This window comes from Mirounga leonina, unplaced genomic scaffold, assembly GCF_011800145.1.
Source record: "Mirounga leonina isolate KUSES-001 unplaced genomic scaffold, KU_Mleo_1.0 Mir_454, whole genome shotgun sequence".
Classification (NCBI taxonomy): domain Eukaryota; kingdom Metazoa; phylum Chordata; class Mammalia; order Carnivora; family Phocidae; genus Mirounga; species Mirounga leonina.
In genome coordinates this window covers 6318723-6336686 of record NW_023270763.1, presented here as the reverse complement: position 1 = coordinate 6336686, position 17964 = coordinate 6318723, and the positions used below count along the sequence as shown (strand labels likewise).

Here is a 17964-nt window from a genome sequence, read left to right as displayed (position 1 = left end):
GAGCCGCAGGTTCCCAGCCACCAGAGCGGGGAAGGAAACGGCACCGGCTTCTCTCCACCCGAGCCCAAAGCCATTTAAACAGCCCGGGCTCCTCCCCTTCCCTTGGAGTGGGGGCAAGGGACCGGGCCTTAGCTGTCCGGAGTGGTTGCTAAGGCAAGAATTGCTAATGTCTGATTGGCCGTAGAACTTGCGCTCCCCCACCCCAACGCTCTGTGCCCCACTTCCAAGTAGGTTCGCCCCTTCCTGAGGGCCCGCAACCCTAATTTCTTTTTAATTTTAAATCCTTCGTTTTTTTCACCTGCATCCTCGCCCCTCCCCGCACCCCGTCTCCAGACACACCCACCTCTTCACCACCGCAGTGCTCACGGGGCCGAAATCACCGACGTCAGACGCGGAGTCGCAGGAGCCTACAACTCCCATGAAGCCCCGCGCAGGCCGCGCCCACTAGCCAATAGGGCCGTGGGTCTCTTTGCAGCCTCGGTCTCGAGAGCCTATCAGAATGCGGGAAGGCAAGGAGGCGTTTCCTCGGGCGCCTCCGCGGGCAAGGCCGATAGTGGCGGAGTGGGTTGCTCTCGGGGAGAGTGGAGTTGAGAGCAATGAGTTCCTGCGAAGTAGAGGACTCGTCTATGCAGGGCTTCTCTAGCCAAAGGGATGCCCTTCTTAATAACCTCTCGTTTGTGTATGTGTTTACAAACGCCTAAATTGACACTGCGGTATGTCTGCTGTGGTTTCACTTTTTACATTTACTTTGCGTATGCTCACTTTTAAACACTGAGCCTTTGGTCCATTCAAAATTATCTTGGTGTACGGTGTGAAGTATAGCTCTAACTCTGTCTTTTTCCAAATCGCTACCCAGTTGTCTCATCATTTATGACAAAGTGTCTTTACCTCCCATTGATTTGTGATGCTGCCTTTTTCATACACTAAATCCTCGTGTTTTGGGGTCTATTTCTACATTTTCTATTCTGGTGCGATGTTCTATCCCTGTGATAATATGATGTTTTCATTTATTGAGGATCAGTCATTGGTTTTTTTTTTTAAGATTTTATTTATTTATTCATGAGAGACAGAGAGAGAGAGAGAGAGGCAGAGGGAGAAGCAGGCTCCCAAGGAGCAGGGAGCCCGATGTGGGACTCGATCCCAGGACTCTGGGATCATGACCTGAGCCGAAGGCAGACACTTAACCATCTGAGCCACCCAGGCGCCCCAGTCATTGGTTTTAATCTCTCTCTTTTTTTTTAAGATTTTATTTATTTGACACAGAGAAAGAGCACAATTAGGGGGAGCGGCCGGCAGGGGGAGAGGGAGAAGCAGGCTCCCCACTGAGCAAGGAAGCAGATGCGGGGCTAGATTCCAGGACCCTGGGATCATGACCTGAGCCAAGGCAGATGCTTAACCGATTCAGCCACCCAGGCGCCCTTGGTTTTAGTATCTCTTAGGGCAAATGTCCCCCCAGTTCTATTTCTTCTTCAAGGTATTTTTGCTTCTTTAGTTCTTTTCCAAATTTAACTTTAGATTCAGTTTTTCTAGTTCTAGAGAGAAGTCTCTATTGGGATCATTTTTAATTTATATTCACTTAGGGAGAATTGACATTCTTATAAAGTTGATTTTCCTATCCAAGAACATGGTATGTTTTTCCATTTGTGGGAGAAGAAAGCCTAATTTTGGATCCTTCAGGAGTGTTTTAGTTTTCTTCATATATTTTGCACATAGCTTGTTACGTTCATTCCTAAGTATTTTATCTTTTTTGTTAAAATTGTGCATTGAGTTACTCCGGTGTTTAAAAGTATGTCTGTTAGTTTTTGTTGCATAATAAACCACACGAAACTTAGTGACCTAAAAAAGCAACCACTTATTTTACTTATGACTCTGTGGGCTGGTGATTTGGTCCACGCTTAGCTGGGTGACTTTTCTGCTGGGCTCCTTTTGTCTGTGGTCAGCTGTGGGTGAGATAAGCACTTCTCCTTCTGGGGATTGGCTGATTGTCAGTTGGAGTGCTAGGAGGCATGTGGGCCACACATTTTCCATCACCTGGCAGCCTAGCTCAGACTTGTTCACTTGGTGGTGGCAGATTACAAAAGCAAGAGACCAGAAGTTGCAAAGGTTCTTGATCCTGAGGCTTGAAACTCAGTGTCACTTCTGCCACATTCTGTTGGTCAGATCAAGCCACAAGACCAGCCCAAATTCAAAGGGTGGGGAAATACTCTCCACTTCTATTCAACAGAAATAGACTCCAGTTCCTCAGAGAGGAACTGCAAAGTGTATTTCTATACTTTTTGTTTTACTTTTTTGGCCATTTTTGCAATATACCACAATAAGATACTGTCAAGAGGAGAGAAAAGGGTGATGATCCAGTTAGTACTGGAAATGGACTTTTCACATAACCATCAGCCTGTATGGCAGGGTAAAAGGTCTGGAAAGAGCTGCACTTTGAATTTTGTCTTTATATTAAACCAGACCTTCAGAGAGCTGAATCTTAAACGACACTCTTTTATTTCCTTCACAGAATTAGCTCTTTTGAATTGTGCTTTAGTACTTGCCGTCAGCTAACATTGAAAGGGCATTAAAATCCATTAATTTTATTTATTACAGAGATCTTAAGATACTGTCCATGATGTCACACAGTGTCCTTTTCCTGGGCAGTCATGGGAAATTTCTCTTCCCACTTGGTATCAAGAATAGCTGCATTTCTCCTAAGCTACCATTAATAGTTTGCTTTTACCCAAGGCATGCTGCATATCATGTAACTGATCTTGTTTTCCTCTTACACTGGCAGCTGAGGCTTTTCGGAGCCAAATTGTGAGCTATTTTTTGCCAGTACATAGGAGTTTACAGTAGGCAACTTGTAATCTCATTTTATCCCTGGCCCCATTTATCCTTGCCCTATTTTTAAATTCTTTTCCTAATTATTTTTTTAAAGGTGAGACAGTATGTCATGATTAGAGCCCATAGTCACACAACCCAGAGGCAGGAGCTGGTAGAACCTGACTGGTAATCAGCTGGTGAGCAGACCACCTTGATGGGAGGGGATGAAAAATGCTTGTATTGCCCTCACAGTAGTTGCTATTCACTTCCAGATTCCATAATTAGTTATATAAATGGATATTTTCTGAAGCTAGGTTTGCCTGTACTTAGGAATTTGCATTCTGTCCTTAATTCCTTTGCCCATCCTTGGCCACATGGCCCTACTGGAAGCCTTGTCCCGCAATACTGGGAAAAGAACTTTTGACTTCCTGCCAGATTGTGATAACATTCCCACAGAGATGAATAAGTAGACTTATACAAAGTTTCTGCCTTCCAGGGGCTTTCAGACCATTTGGAGAGATCAGATATAAATGTGGGACCAGTTATGTCATTAAATTATTATATATTGCTCCAAATTTCTAGAATGACAAACCTGAGCCTTGAGAATAATGAAGTTGTTTCTCTAGAAATGGATTTGTCATAAAGATAAATCCTAAAAAATCTGCCTTCGCCTCTTTCATGCCCTGTTAATGTCTAACCAAAACAGATCCCAAACAGACTAGTACAGCCACTTACCTGCTAAAGCATAAAGTAGGGGTTGACTCCGTGCTTTTGCACAACTTTTGGGTAAGTCATTAGCTTGTAATTTAAACTTTAGTCCATAGAGATGTCTTATGGAATTCTGACCTTGCTTGGGACTTTGCATTCATAAATCAGGATATTAATTGTACTCATTTAAATAGATAAATTTTTAAAATGAATTTACCTACAACATATAATTTGGATAATTCTTCCCTTGTTAAATAAATAATGCAGATGATTTAATGTAAATGTTAAACCAATGCACAGTATTTTTCATTTCAATTGCATGATTTCTTTTCTGAACATTGTTAAAGTATAAATGGATATGAAACATGTAAAACATGACTATTGTATTTTTATTATATATTGTTTCTTTTTTTTTTTTATTGTTTCTTGAAGCAAGAAAAAAACTACTAGAAAAATCTTTCTCTATTAAATAGCTAGATTGTGGGGCACCTGGGTGGCTCAGTCGTTAAGCGTCTGCCTTCGGTGCGGGTCATGATCCCAGGATCCTGGGATTGAGCCCCACATTGGGTTCCCTGCTCGGTGGGAAGCCTGCTTCTCCCTCTCCCGCTCCCCCTGCTTGTGTTCCCTCTCTTGCTGTCTCTCTCTCTGTCAAACAAATAAAATCTTTAAAAAAAAAAAATAGCTAGATTGTTTTCTGCTTCTGACTTTTCTGACTACATGGAATCCAAAGGTTAAGCTATTTCCACGATACTTAAATAAGTCTTTGGTATTTATATTTTCAAACACACTATAATGAGCTGCAGTCACATAATAGAATCCTGGGGTCAAAATCATATCATCATAAAATATTTTTAAATGAAGTTTAAAAATGACCAAAATTCCTGTTGCAAACTGAATTAAAGTTTAGTTTCAAATGCTTGGAGGCAAGATACCTGTGGTGGAGCTCCATTCCTTCCACAGTCTCCCCTGAAATACAACTCTGCTTCACATTGTCACACAAAATATTTATGTGTCCCGATAAGGACAAAGGTAATCTATTTACACACAATATTTAAATTTTGTACTGGTCAGAAAGGTTCATCTGATCACTGCTTCTCAATTCATGTGTATACAAATCACCTGGGGATATTTTTAAAATACAGATTCTGAGGTGCCTGGGTGGCTCAGTCCGTTAAGCCTCTGCCTTCGGATCGGGTCTTGATCCCAGGGTTCTGGGATTGAGCCCAGCGTCAAGCTCCCTGCTCAGCAAGGAGCCTGCTTTTCCCTCTCCCGCTCCCCCTGCTTGTGTTCCCTCTCTCGCTGCCTCTCTGTCAAATTACATAAATAAAATCTTAAAGAAAATAATAAAATAAAATATGTCTTCAGCCCACATGGACATTTTAAGCTTTAATCTCCTGGGTGAAGTCTTTCACCGTACCCTCCCCATCAGCCATGACTGATTATTTTCACCCCGGTCATACAAATGTACTGTTCATACATGCCAAAGTATTGCATTTACCACCCTGTCCTGTAACGATCTAAGTGTCTGACTCTCTTAGGAGACTGAGGATAGAGACTATGTTTACTCAGTTTTGTAATTATAGTGTCAAGCAGTATGCCTGGGCGTGTAGCAGTTACTCTACAAAGCTTTCTTATATATAAATACCATATGGATGGATGATTGTTTACCACTCACTGTACAGTTAGAGTTTTATCTTTTCCTGCAACAAAATTTACAAAACTTTATTCACGGACAATGTGTTTAAAAATGACATTCAAGGGCGCCTGGGTGGCTCAGATGGTTAAGCGTCTGCCTTCGGCTCAGGTCATGATCCCAGAGTCCTGGGATCGAGTCCCGCATCGGGCTCTCTGCTCCTTGGGAGCCTGCTTCTCCCTCTGCCTCTCTCTCTCTGTCTCTCATGAATAAATAAAAAAAAATCTTTTTTAAAAAATGACATTCAAGTTGTAAAATAAGAGTATCATTTAGTTCTGTTGAGCTAAACGACTGTAAGCGCCTCCAGGGGGGTACCCACACAGTATCTCTGGAAGGGGCGGGACGGCAAACCACCGAGATGGACCTCACTCCTCCGGGGCGCCTAGAGAGGCCCCGGAAATGCCCGGGAGGGGAGGGCACTGCAGGGAGTCGGTGACGCACTTCCGGCCTGGTTTTTTAGTACTTTTTGTCGCTGGGCGTAGCGGGTTGTGGGTGGAATACCTGCGGGTGGGAGGAGTATCGGAGGGGTCGGGCAGGGTAGGGCCCTGCTGGGGACGGGATAGTCGGGAGCCGCTGCTCTGGGGAAGTCTGATGAGTTGTGGGGCTTTTTGCAGGGTTTGCTGTCTTGTCCCCTGAAGGCAGAACTCCGGGAAAGTCAGCCCGCGCGGGAGGAAGATGAGTTCGAGCTTGACCGCGAGTCAAGTCCCTGATGCTGAGGCAGGAGCCTGGATGGCAGCTGCGAGGTCCAGGGTCGCCGCGCCGTCTCTGCGTGATGGACTTTTGATAGTGAAAGTGGAGGAAGACTCACCCGGAGGTCAGGAGCCCGACGCGCCTGGGGACTGTCAGGATCCGGAAAAGTCGCGACAGCGTTTTAGGCGGTTCCGTTACCAGGAGGTGGCTGGACCCGAAGAGGCGCTAAGCCGGCTCAGGGAACTTTGTCGCCGGTGGCTGAGGCCCGAGATGCACTCGAAGGAGCAGATCCTGGAACTGCTGGTGCTGGAGCAGTTCCTGAGCATCCTGCCCCAAGAGCTACAGGCTTGGGTGCGGAGGCACTGCCCGCAGAGCGGGGAGAAGGCTGCGGCCGCGGTGCGCGTTTTTCAGAGAGCGCTTGATGGGGCCTCACCCCAGGTGAGGAGTGAAAGTGTTCTGGTGGCGGGGGTGTAGGGAACAGAGGTATACGGGATGCTGTGAGTTTCAGACCTTCTTTCCTTACTACATTTTGTCCTAACTTCAGGGTGTGCGTGAAACTTTCTTTTCGTAGGAAACAGTGACAAGTAAATCTATCCGGGAAATGATCCTTGAGTTACAGACCTCTGAGCACAAAACCAACGTGGGAGCATTGTTTACCCATTGTAAGACACCCTGTTGTCTTAACTAGATTATTTGAGGAAGAAAGGTGACAGGTGGAACGTGGCTTCATGTCGTTAACTACTTAGGCTAGAACAGCAATTCTCTACCACTTTGTTTTACTTTTTAGAAGTTTAGCGACCCCCGTCCTCCTACGGTTGATAACGGTATTCCAGAGATGCGAGAGGGGCTCTAATGGAGTTTACTGATCATGCCTATGTGGTGAAGCCTCCATAAAAATCCCAATAGTGTGAGATTCAGAGGGCTTCCAACTGGTGAACACCTCCTTATACCCAGAGGGTGAAAAACCCCAACTCTTTGGGGACAGAAGCTCCTGTGCTCCTGACCACCCAGATCTCACTATGTATTTTTTCTTTTTCTTTTTTTTTTTTTAAATGGTACAACCAACCATCTTTGGAAGACAATTTGGGAGGTTTTTTTTTTTGTTTGTTTGTTTTTATTTATTTATTCATGAGAGACAGAGAGAGAGAGGCAGAGGGAGAAGCAGGCTCCCAAGGAGCAGGGAGCCCGATGCGGGACTCGATCCCAGGACCCTGGGACCATGACCTGAGCCGAAGGCAGAGGCTTAACCATCTGAGCCACCCAGGCGCCCCTCACTATGTATTTTTTCGTTTGGCTGTTCATCTGTATCCTTTATCATATCTTTTTGTAATAAACTGGTAAATCTAAGTGTTTGCCTATGTACCGTGAGCTCTTCAAGCAAAGAGTCGAATTGGTAGGGGGAGGTCATGGGAACCTCTGATTTGTGGCCAAGTCAGGAATTGTGTGTAACCTGGAGACCTACTACTTGTGGTTGGCTTCCAAAGTTGGGAGGGGAGGATAGTCTTGTGGGACCGGGCCCTTAACCTGTGGGATCTGACTCTATATTCAGGTAGATAGTATCAGAATTGAGTTAAACTTTAGGACACCCAGCTGGTATTACAGAATTGCCTGATATGTGAAAACCCCTACATCTGGTGTCAGAAGTGAAGTATTGTAGTGAAAATATTCAGAGTATTGAAAGTAGAAGAGACACACAGAAGTGTGATTTTCCTTTACAAGGAAGCAGAGGCAAGGCTCAGGAAAAAACAAATTTTATTATACTCAGATCTTAGAAACAGGAGGCACAGCATGACACTCAGAGCTTCCTGGGAAGGACACTTGGGGTGGTCAGGAGGCAGAAAACTGGAGGAAAGGGAAAGGTTTAGGCCAGAGCCTGTACTGAGGTTTCCCAGGGAAAGACAAGGCAGGGCAGGGGGAACAGTTTAGAATTGGTTGGTTTGAATAATTTCAGCAGTCTCTAACCTGTAGGGCTGGTCCCTAGTTGGTTTGACAACTGGTTCTAGAATGAAGAAGATAGAGTATACAGGCAGGTAGAGGAGGTATGGCTTGAGATTAAGTAGTCTTGGCTGAGCCTTTTGCTCTCTCTAAGAATTGACTAGCTGTGGGAAGGGCAGTCTCCCTAGCCAGAAAGATTTTTTTTTTTTTTAAGATGTCAAAACTTAACATATAGAAAATTTAAAAATATATTTCCCTTTCCTGTCGTTTAGTGAGAGATCCTTAGAGTCCATTTGTGACCCATCACTGAAACCTAGACTGACATCTCTCCACACCAGTGTTAGAACCTTCCCTTTCCAAGAACTGTAGCTTTACCTTCTGTGAATGGTCAATTTACATTTAAATAAGCTACCTCAAAAGATCATCTTGCTGGATAATTATCTTATTGTGCAATGGTCAAGGGAAGGGAAAGTAAATTTTAATGAACACCTGCTGTCAGTGAGCTACCTTCATCTTCTTAAATTATTTGTATGCATTTCACACATGAGGTAACCAAGTCTCAGAGCCAGCACTGCAATTGGGGACTTCCTGCTTACCTGTATATTTTTAATCTATATCAGATTTCCTATTTGATAAATCACAGTGATATAACTCAAAGATTTTGCTCTTTCCCCACATTAGTATGGACAGTCCACAGAAAAGCTTTTCAGGATTGCAAGAGAATTTCAGCCTCTGTCTTTGTTCCTTTGAAACTCCAGTCAGTACAAGACTCACTGGAAAAGATTCAACAGCCATGGTTGTTAACTTGATTCCCAGGGCTTTCTGCTCAGTGTTTGCAGACTCCTCTGGAGTCTGGTTTCATCCTGAGATGAGTGGTCACTTATGCTGTCCTGGGACAGCAGGCACTGAGTAGAGGTCTCATGTTGTTTCAGGAGTTGGTGACGGTTGAGAATATGGCTGTGTCTCTAACCTGGAAGGAGTGGGACCGTCTGGACCCAGCTCAGAGGGACTTCTGCCCGGAGAGCGCACTGAAGGACTGTAGAAACACGGTCTCGCTGGTCTCGCTGAGTAAGTGCTGACTTTGTTTCAAGCTGTGTGTGATTTGTGGAGGGCCAGTCACACACCCAGGTTGAGATCTGTTAGCATCTCTTTTGTGACCCAACAGGTCCTTGCTGTTCTGTATTGTTAGATGATAGATTCAGCTTTTTATTTTGGTTCATTTTAAATAAAATACATACAGAAAAATATAAAAAATATAATGGGCACCTGTGTATCTACCACCCGGGTTTATCAAATTCTAATATTTCAGTATTTTAATATATTCCTGTATGATTCTTTTGCACCTTGCCTTTTTTTTTTCCAGCGTTACATTTTTGGGATTTATCCATGTCGACACATGTGGCTTTTGTTCATTCATTTTAACATTTGTCTATTTCACTGTATGAATAGTCCAGAATTCATTTATCCACTGTCCTATCAATGGACATCAAAGCTTCTAGTTTTTCACTGTTACAAATAGCATCACATCAAAGATTCTTGAATCATTCTGTGTTCATTTATAGGAACTCCTAAAGAGAATAGACTTAGGCATGTTTGCCCATCTTGCTGTTCAGAAGGACTGTAACCAGTTTGGGCTCCTACCAGCAATGTGTGAGAATTCTTTCTCTGCATCCTTGTCAACATTTGCTGTTCAGCTGATGGCGTGATGTCGTAACACAGTAGCTCACATGTTCCTTTTGAAATATTACATCACACATCTGCTCAGAACCTGTTTCACGCAGAGTAAAAGCCTAATGTGACAAGGCCCCGTCACCCTGCCCACTCCTCTCCTACTCTGCCCCTCACTCACCGTGCTTCAGCCCCACTGACCTTGCTGCTCCTTGAACATGGTGGGCATCCTGCCTCCTGTTCTTTCTCTATTTGATCCCTCTGCCTGGAATAATCTTCCTCCAGATCTCCACTAAGCAAACTCCCTGACTTGTTTCAAGTCTTTGCTCAGATTTCAGTCTTCAGTGAGGCCTGACCTGACCATCATGTTTAATACTGCAGTTTGCCTTCACTGTCTCCTTCTCCCACACTGCTGACTGATCCCTTAACTTCCTCGACTTGGTCCATAGCATTTGTCACCCTCTGACTTCTTATATAATTTATGTTGTTTATTTTATTGTCTGACCACCCCTTCTAGAATGTAAACTCCACAAGGTTGGGGGGATTTTGTCTGCTTGGTTCTAATATATCCCAAGCCCTTGGAATAGTGCTTGGCACACAGTAGGCGCCTAATAAATACTAGGGGGATTAACGAATGAATGGTATCTTATTGTTTTAACTTGCATTTCCCTGATTCCCTACTGGGTTAAAGATCTTTTCAGATTTTTGTTTTGAACATTCTATGAATTGCCTGTTGATATCCTATCTCCCTTCCTTTCCTGTGTTATTTTTTTAATTGCTTTGTGGCAGTTCTTTGTATTTTTTTTTTTTAAGATTTTATTTATTTATTTGACAGAGAGAGACAGAGAGAGAGAGGGAACGCAAGCAGGGGGAGTGGGAGAGGGAGAAGCAGGCTTCCTGTGGAGCAGGGAGCCCGACGTGGGGCTCGATCCCAGGACCTTGGGATCATAACCTGAGCCGAAGGCAGACGCTTAACGACTGAGCCACCCAGGCGCCGTCTTTGTATTTTTGATATTAACTCTTTGTTGTTTTACTGGTTATATAAGTGGCTTTTCTTTTCACAATGACATCTTTAGTTATGTAGAATTTAAAATTTTTAATATACGGTTGACTTGTACATGCAGGGGTTAGGGGTACCAGCCCCTTCCCCCCACGGTCAAAACTCCACATATAACTTTTAACTCCCCCAAAACTTAATTACTCATAGCCTACCATTGACTGGAAGCCTTATGGATAACATAAACAGTCGATTAACATGTATTTTGTATGTTACATGTATTACCTACGATGTTCTTAAGAAAATCATAACGGGGGCACCTGGGTGGCTCAGTCGTTAAGCGTCTGCCTTCAGCTCAGGTCATGATCCAGGGTCCTGAGATCGAGCCCCACATCGGGCTCCTTGCTCAGTGGAAGCCTGCTTCTCCCACTCCCACTCCCCCTGCTTGTGTTTCCTCTCTCACTGTCTCTCTCTCTGTCAAAAAATAAATTAAAAATCTTAAAAAAAAAATGCATTCAACATGCACAAAAAAAATCCTTCTTAAAGAAAATCATAAGGAAGAGAAAATACTCTTACGGTATTGTACTGTCTTTACCAAAAAAATCCGTACATGAGTGGGCCTGCACAGTTTAAACACTTGTTCGAGGGTCAGCTATGCTCAGATTTTTCAATCTTTTATTTGGTGGTTTGTGTTTTTCCAATCTTAGGAAAATACCAGGCCCTTCTCAGTCCTGATTCCAACTTTGCAGAGACAACAGCTTTAAAATCTTTTATTTGTTTTTCACTAGTATTTATTTTCATAGTTCTAAATAGAACTCTTATTGGGCTATTTTTTCCTCGATTTCAGGCAGTATCTCTTGACTGTCTCCTGAGGAAGACAGGAATTATGCCTCCCAACACACACACACGCACATTTAGCCGTCTGTAATTCTCTCATTATAGTTAAATCAGTCCTTTTGTATATCGATGTATAATGTTTCAGTGTTCCACTTGTGAAAATATTATCTGTATTCACTCACGTAGCTTATATGATTATATGTCTTATTTTACAACTTTTAGTTTTGCTTTTCTTTTCTTTTTTTTTTTTAGTTTTGCTTTTCTAACTATTGAACATGAGATCACTCACAGGCTCCCTGTTAGAAACGTAAAACTCTATGTTCAGATGTATCAGATACACCATCAGTTTCATACTCCCCTTGGAGGAATCCTCCAGAAGCTTCTTCTGCTCCAGTGTGAATGGGCTTCTCTCCAGGCTTGTTACACAACTGTTGTCCCCAAAACCTTCTTTCACTATCACCCTGGAATTCCTTTTCTCTTTCCTGGACTCCATACCATTTTTGTCCTTGGTTTACCTACCTCAATTTGATGGAGGACATCTTCCAGTATCTTCTAGAGAACATATACTCTGGAGCTTAATTTTTTTGAAAGTTTGCGTGTCTGAAAATGTCTCTATTCCTCTCACACATCCGGATCATAGTATGGCTGGATTCCCCATTAGAAATGATTTTACCGACAGGGTTAATGGGTGGCTCAGTTGGTTAAGCATCAGACTCGACTTCGGTTCAGATCATGATCTTGTGGTCATGAGATTGAGCCCCACGTCAGGCTCTGGGCTCAGCATGGAGTCTGCTTGGATTCTCTCTCTGCCCCAACCCCTGTGCACACTCCCCTCACCCTCTCTCAAATGAATGAATGAATGAATGAATGATTTTACATTTTGAAAACTGAATATTCTGGCTAGCTTGCCATGTTGCTAGAAGAAACTGGATGCCATTGTGATATTTTATCCTTGGTGTGTGATGTTTGTTCTGCATAGAAGCCTTTAGAATCTCTTCTTTATTCCTGCTAGCATAAAGTTTCAGAATGAAGTGACTTAGTGTAAGGGTTTTTTTTTTTTTCATTCATTTTCCTTGTAACATAGACACCCATGTCTTTGAGTTGCGAGAAAATTTTTATAGTATTTTTTTTTTTTATTCATTTGAGACAGAGAGAGAGAGAGAGAGTAGGAGCAGTGGGGAGAGGCAGAGGAGAGGGAGAAGCAGACTCCCCACTGAGCAGGGAGCCTGATGTGGGGCTCGATCCCAGGACCTGGAGATCATGACCTGAGCCGAAGGCAGACGCTTAACGACTGAGCCACCCAGGCGCCCCTTTATAGTATTTTTTTTTATATACTTACCTACCTGTTTATTTTTATGTCATTTTTTTCCTGTTTTCTTTCTGGGATTTCTTTTATTTGGATGTTGGAACTTGTAGACTGATTGCATCAGCTTCTTCCCTGTCCCTTCTTATTTCTTTTTTTTAAGGTTTTATTTTTAAGTGATCTGTACACCCAACCTGGGGCTTGAACCCACAACCCTGAGATCAAGAGTCACATGCTCCACCAAATAAGCGAGCTAGGTGCCCTCTGCAAAAGCTTTTTTTTATTTTGATATAATCCCAATTGCTTATTTTTGCTTTTGTTTCCCTTGCCTCAGGAGACATATGTAGAAAACAGCCAATTCAGAGAAATTACTACCTGTGCTCTCTTCTAGGATTTTTATGGTGTCAGGTCTCACATTTAGGTCTTTAATTCATTTTGTGTTTATTTTTGTGTACAGTGTTAGAAAGTGGTCCAGTTTCATTCTTTTACATGTAGCTGTCCGGTTTTCCCAGCACGGTTTATTAGAGAGACTGTCTTTTCCCCCATTGTATACTCATGCTTCGTTTGTCATCGAGTAACTAACCACACAAGTGTGGGTCCATTGCTGGGCTCTCTATTCTGTCCCATTGATCTATGTGTCTGTTTTTGTGCCAGTACCATACTATTTTGATTGCTACAGATTTGTAGTGTATCTTGAAATCTGATGTTGTGATACCTCCAGCTTCGTTCTTTCTCAGCACTGCTTTGGCTATCAGGTGCTGTTTTATTTGGGAATTCCCATATGTTAGGCCTGGGCTGGCAAGTTTTACCTCAGAGAGATTTATTCAACAAATATTTTGAGCATCAGCGGTAAGCCAGGTGCTGTTCTAGGTGTTGGGGACATAATAGGGAATAAAACCTATGAAATCCCTGCCATAAAAATCCCTTCCCTTTCTGCCTGGAGGATGTCGGCTTCGGAGCTCACAGTTTGGGGCATGAGCAGGGAACAGTGCACTGAGCTTCTCCCAGCTGTGTGTCCATTTTCACTTGATTGTCCTGAGAGGAAAGTGGTCCCTGTCCCCTGTTCTCAGCTGTGCCTGACATCCCCAACCCAGAACTTACCTGGCTCAGTCTCCCTGGAGGGTAAGCTGCAAAAATTCTGGATTGGGGTGGAATCTGGTGGCTTGACTGCTTCTCTGTAGACTCTCAGTCAGTCTGAGATTTGTCTCCCACCCAGACCCTGCCTCCAGACATTGAGGGCACGTGGTGTATCTGTTACGATAACTCATCACGTGACTAGAAGGTCTCTTGTTAAACCGTCCTTCATTCATGGGGTACAGGCTGTCCTGCCCTTCTTTTTTTTTTTTTTTTTTAAGATTTTAGTTATTCATTTGACAGAAAGAGAGCACAAGCAGGGGGAGAGGCAGAGGGAAAAGCAGGCTCCCGATGAGCAGGGAGCCCAATGCGACTCGATCCCAGGACCCTGGGAACACGACCCGAGCCAAAGGCAGACGCTTAACGACTAAGCCACCCGGGCGCCCCTGTTCTGCCCTTCTTGACACCCCTTCCAGATATGCCTCTGTCATGACATTGTGCCTCCTACAACGGTGGAGTGGAGCACGGGGAAAAGAGATGGGTTTGTGTGTGTAGGCACAAGCATAAAAAGAAAGAAACGGGGTTCATACTGGTAAATATGAGCACATCTGGCAGGTTGATTAAAATAATTTAACTTGGGGAGTGGTTCATGGAGAATATTTTGGGGGGTTATTTTACTGCAGGCACTTGCTTGTTTCGGTCTTGCAAAGGGATGAAATGTCAGCCATTTTATTTTTCTTTTTAATGTTTCAGGTTTGGAAACCAGAACCGAGAACAAAGAATTTATTCCAAAGCAAGAGGTTTTAGAAGAAGTAGACCCGCAGGGGCAGCTACAAGAAGGGTCCCACAGGAAGGTTCCCCCATTTTCTGGGTGTGATGATACCCACAAGAACAGGGTAGAAAAGCAGTCAGAAAATCCCTCACCGCTGAAACTTGAAAATTCTCCTGAAGAGGAAGGACTCTCCAGCACCACAGATCTCAAGAATGGTCCCACGGAAGAGGGAGACTCCAAAAATAATGAATTTGGGAACAGTGCCCCCAGTTCAAACTTTGTTCCTTATCAGCACATCCAGACAGTGGAGAGGCCTGTTAACAGGAACCAACAGGGGGACAGTTGTAAACAGAGTCGAGACCCGGTAAAACGTCAGAGGGTGAAACCTCACAGCTCTGTTGACAGTGAAGAACATTCCCGCAGGGCAGGTCTTTCTGAGACCCAGCGGCAGTTCCGTGAAGAAAGGCCTTATAGATGTGACCACTGTGAGAAGAGTTTCAAGCAGCGTTCTGACCTTTTTAAACACCAGCGAATCCACACGGGAGAGAAGCCCTATGAATGCCAAGAATGCGGGAAGAGCTTCAGTCAGAGTGCCGCCCTGATTAAACACCAGAGGACACACACGGGCGAGAAGCCCTACACCTGCCCCAAATGTGGGGATAGCTTCAGACAGAGCTCCCACCTCAACCGGCACCAGAGAATCCACGTGGGAGAGAAACACTTCAAGTGTAACGAATGTGGGGAAACCTGCCGCACTTCCAACCGCTTCAGACACCAGAGGATACATAAAGGGGAGAGACCCTATACGTGTGAAGAATGTGAGAAGAGCTTCAAACGGTGCTCAGACCTCTCTAAACATCAGAGAGTCCACACCGGTGAGAAGCCATATGGGTGTTCTGTGTGTGGGAAGCGCTTCAGTCAGAGCGCAACCCTCATTACCCACCAGAGGACCCACACTGGGGAAAAGCCTTATAAATGTCTTGAATGTGGGGAAAGCTTTAGACAGAGTCCACACCTTATCCGACACCAAAGGATCCACAGAAATAAAGTCCCACTGTTCTGACGTGGCTGCTGTCTGGCTGTTTTGGTTGGTTGGTTAGTTGGTTGGTTGGTTAGTTTTTTCCATTGTCCAGAAACTACATTCTTTGGCATTTGGAGTATTTCAGTCAATTGTGGATCGTATTTCCATGGGCATCCCACCCAAGACAGATCAGTCAGTCTGACTTGAGTCTCAGTACGTACTCAGATAGAGCATCCAAGTGAAGTAGGAATGTGTAAATGGGGAGCCCTTCCAAAGGATGGTTGCATGGAAGGGCCTTCCGACATGTGACAGTTCTGTCCTTGTCTCTTCCCTCTTCTTACCTCCACTTTCAGACCCAAGCCTTGCCCACACCACTTACTTCCCTGAGAAATATTTTAATCACTTAGAGTTGTCTTTCCTTTCCTTTTTTTTTTAAAATTATCTTTCTACCTCGATGGTGGACAGGATTTCAAATACACGATAATCCAAAACACCGTGTAAAGTTTGGTGCATGCAAGAGGAATTCTATATTTTTTACTTTTTTAAACATTAATTTTGCAGAGTTTCTCTTCCCCATTCTAGGAGTTCAGTTTTATAACTCCGGTTGATTTCCTTTTAAATGAGAAGCAAAGGAAGGCCCCACCCAAACACACCCACTAATTCCTGTCACTGTATCGTTTTTGAAGCTAGTTAAATTTAAGGGCCTCTATTTGAAAACTTTTGGTTTTTGATGAAAGTCCTCCCTAAACCTTTCAGTAAGCTTTGGGTGTTGGCGGGGAGAGGAGAGAGGCTCTTGTGATATCAAATAGCCTAAAACACGTTTTTTTCTGTCAAGGCTTCTTAATGTATGGGACATAAGGAAGTGCTCTGGAGCGTGTTCCGCAAAAGGTCACCAAAGGCAGAAGCTCCTTCAGCTCTTGCTTGTTTTGCGACCAGTATTCACTGACATAATACTCTGTTCATAAAATGCACCCATAGACATTTTTCCATTTGACTCCTAGCAACCCTATGAGGTAAGTAGGGACTTATGTCATTCCCAGGTAGAGAGGAAGAAATGAAGGCACACAGTTGATGCTTCAGAACTTAGGTGAGCAGGGGCACCTGGGTGGCTCAGTCAGTTAAGCACCCGACTCTTGATCTCAGCCCAGGTTTTGATCTCGGGGTTGTGAGTTGAAGTCCAGTGCTCCATGCTGGGTGTGGAGCCCACTTAAAAAAGGAAAAAAAAAAAAGAACTCAGGTGATCTGACTGCTTGTCCAGTAACGTGAGTTTCTTCTTTGCAGTTAGCACTGGGCTCCCACCCCACCATGGCTTGCCTCTTCTCCCCGTCCCGTCCCGCCTCCCCTCTGCCCAGCTGGAGCACCTCCGTGGTAGTAATGGTGGAGGGCCATTGGCTTGTGCACATGCATCATGACGAGAAACACCAGCTCTCAAAGGGTTTCAAATTTGATCATTCTTTAACTTCCCCAGAGCCATCTTTCCACCCATGTGACTGGTGAAGGAAGGATATGGGGTTGGCTTTATTGTCCCTGGTGGATTAAACGAGGCATGCCACGAAGCCTAAGCCGATCTTACCTTTCCACTTTTTTTTTTTTTTTTAAGATTTTATTTATTTACTTGAGAGAGCACAAGCAGGGGGAGCAGCAGGCAGAGGGAGAGGAAGAAGTAGGCTCCCCGCCCAATGTGGGACTCGATCCCAGCACCCTGGGGTCATGACCTGAGTCAAAGGCAGATGCTTAACCGAGTGAACCACCCAGGCTGCCCCCTCCCTTTTTTTCAAGATTTATTTATTTGCGAGAGAGAGCACAAGCAGAGGGAAGAGGGAGAGGGGGAAGCAGATTCCCTGCTGAGCAGGGATCCCGACTCGGGACTCAATTCCAGGATCCTGAGATCATGACCTGAGCCGAAGGCAGACAGTTAACCGACTGAGCCACCCAGGCGTCCCTTACCTTTCCACTTCTACACACGAGCCTGTATTGTATCTAAGTTCTTTTTGAACCTGTTTGGGGGTTTTTGTTTTTGTGTTTTTTATTGTTTTTTTTAAAGATTTTACTTATTTGACAGAGCACACAGGGAGGGGGAGCCGCAGAGGGAGAGGGAGAAGCAGGCTCCTCGCTGAACAGGGAGCCTGATGTGGGGCTTGATCCCAGGACCCTGGGATCATGCCCCGAGCCGAAGGCAGTCACTTAACTGAGCCACCCAGGCGCCCTTTGTTTTTGATCAAGGGAATATAAGGACATTATTGGATATTTGGGAAAATAACAGGAAATTACCCATAATCCTACCACACTGATCACCCGTTACTGGCATTTTGTCATATTTCCTTCTGAATTTTTTCTCTGCATACTTCTCATATAATGAAAATCATAGTGTTTATATTTTACATCTTTTTAATATTATGTCTTAAGGATTTTACATGGTTTTCATAACCTTTACGCTTAATGGCTGCATCATTTTCCATCA

At 44.1% G+C, this 17964-nt stretch overlaps 1 protein-coding gene across 2 annotated transcripts; it reads left to right on the top strand.

Annotated features, from left to right (window-relative positions):
• The first annotated feature begins 5669 nt into the window (after positions 1-5669).
• ZNF394 (zinc finger protein 394) lies at positions 5670-15565 on the top strand. 2 transcript variants are annotated; one of them, XM_034988437.1, is made up of 3 exons: positions 5670-6334; positions 8764-8899; positions 14464-15565. In XM_034988437.1, the coding sequence occupies exons 1-3, from the start codon at positions 5882-5884 to the stop codon at positions 15543-15545; spliced, it is 1671 nt and encodes a 556-aa protein (XP_034844328.1). In that variant the 5' UTR covers positions 5670-5881; the 3' UTR covers positions 15546-15565. The 2 variants fall into 2 exon arrangements, with proteins under 2 accessions (XP_034844328.1, XP_034844329.1); XM_034988438.1 differs by lacking the exon at positions 8764-8899 and having other exon boundaries at positions 14464-14787.
• The last annotated feature ends 2399 nt before the right edge of the window (positions 15566-17964 follow it).

Bases quoted from the DNA above. Each gene is read 5' to 3' on its own strand.
- ZNF394 (XM_034988437.1), top strand. From the start codon at position 5,882: ATGAGTTCGAGCTTGACCGCGAGTCAAGTCCCTGATGCTGAGGCAGGA. The intron at 6,335-8,763 runs GTGAGGAGTGAA...ATGTTGTTTCAG, and splicing joins TTGATGGGGCCTCACCCCAG to GAGTTGGTGACGGTTGAGAA. The intron at 8,900-14,463 runs GTAAGTGCTGAC...TTAATGTTTCAG, and splicing joins GGTCTCGCTGGTCTCGCTGA to GTTTGGAAACCAGAACCGAG.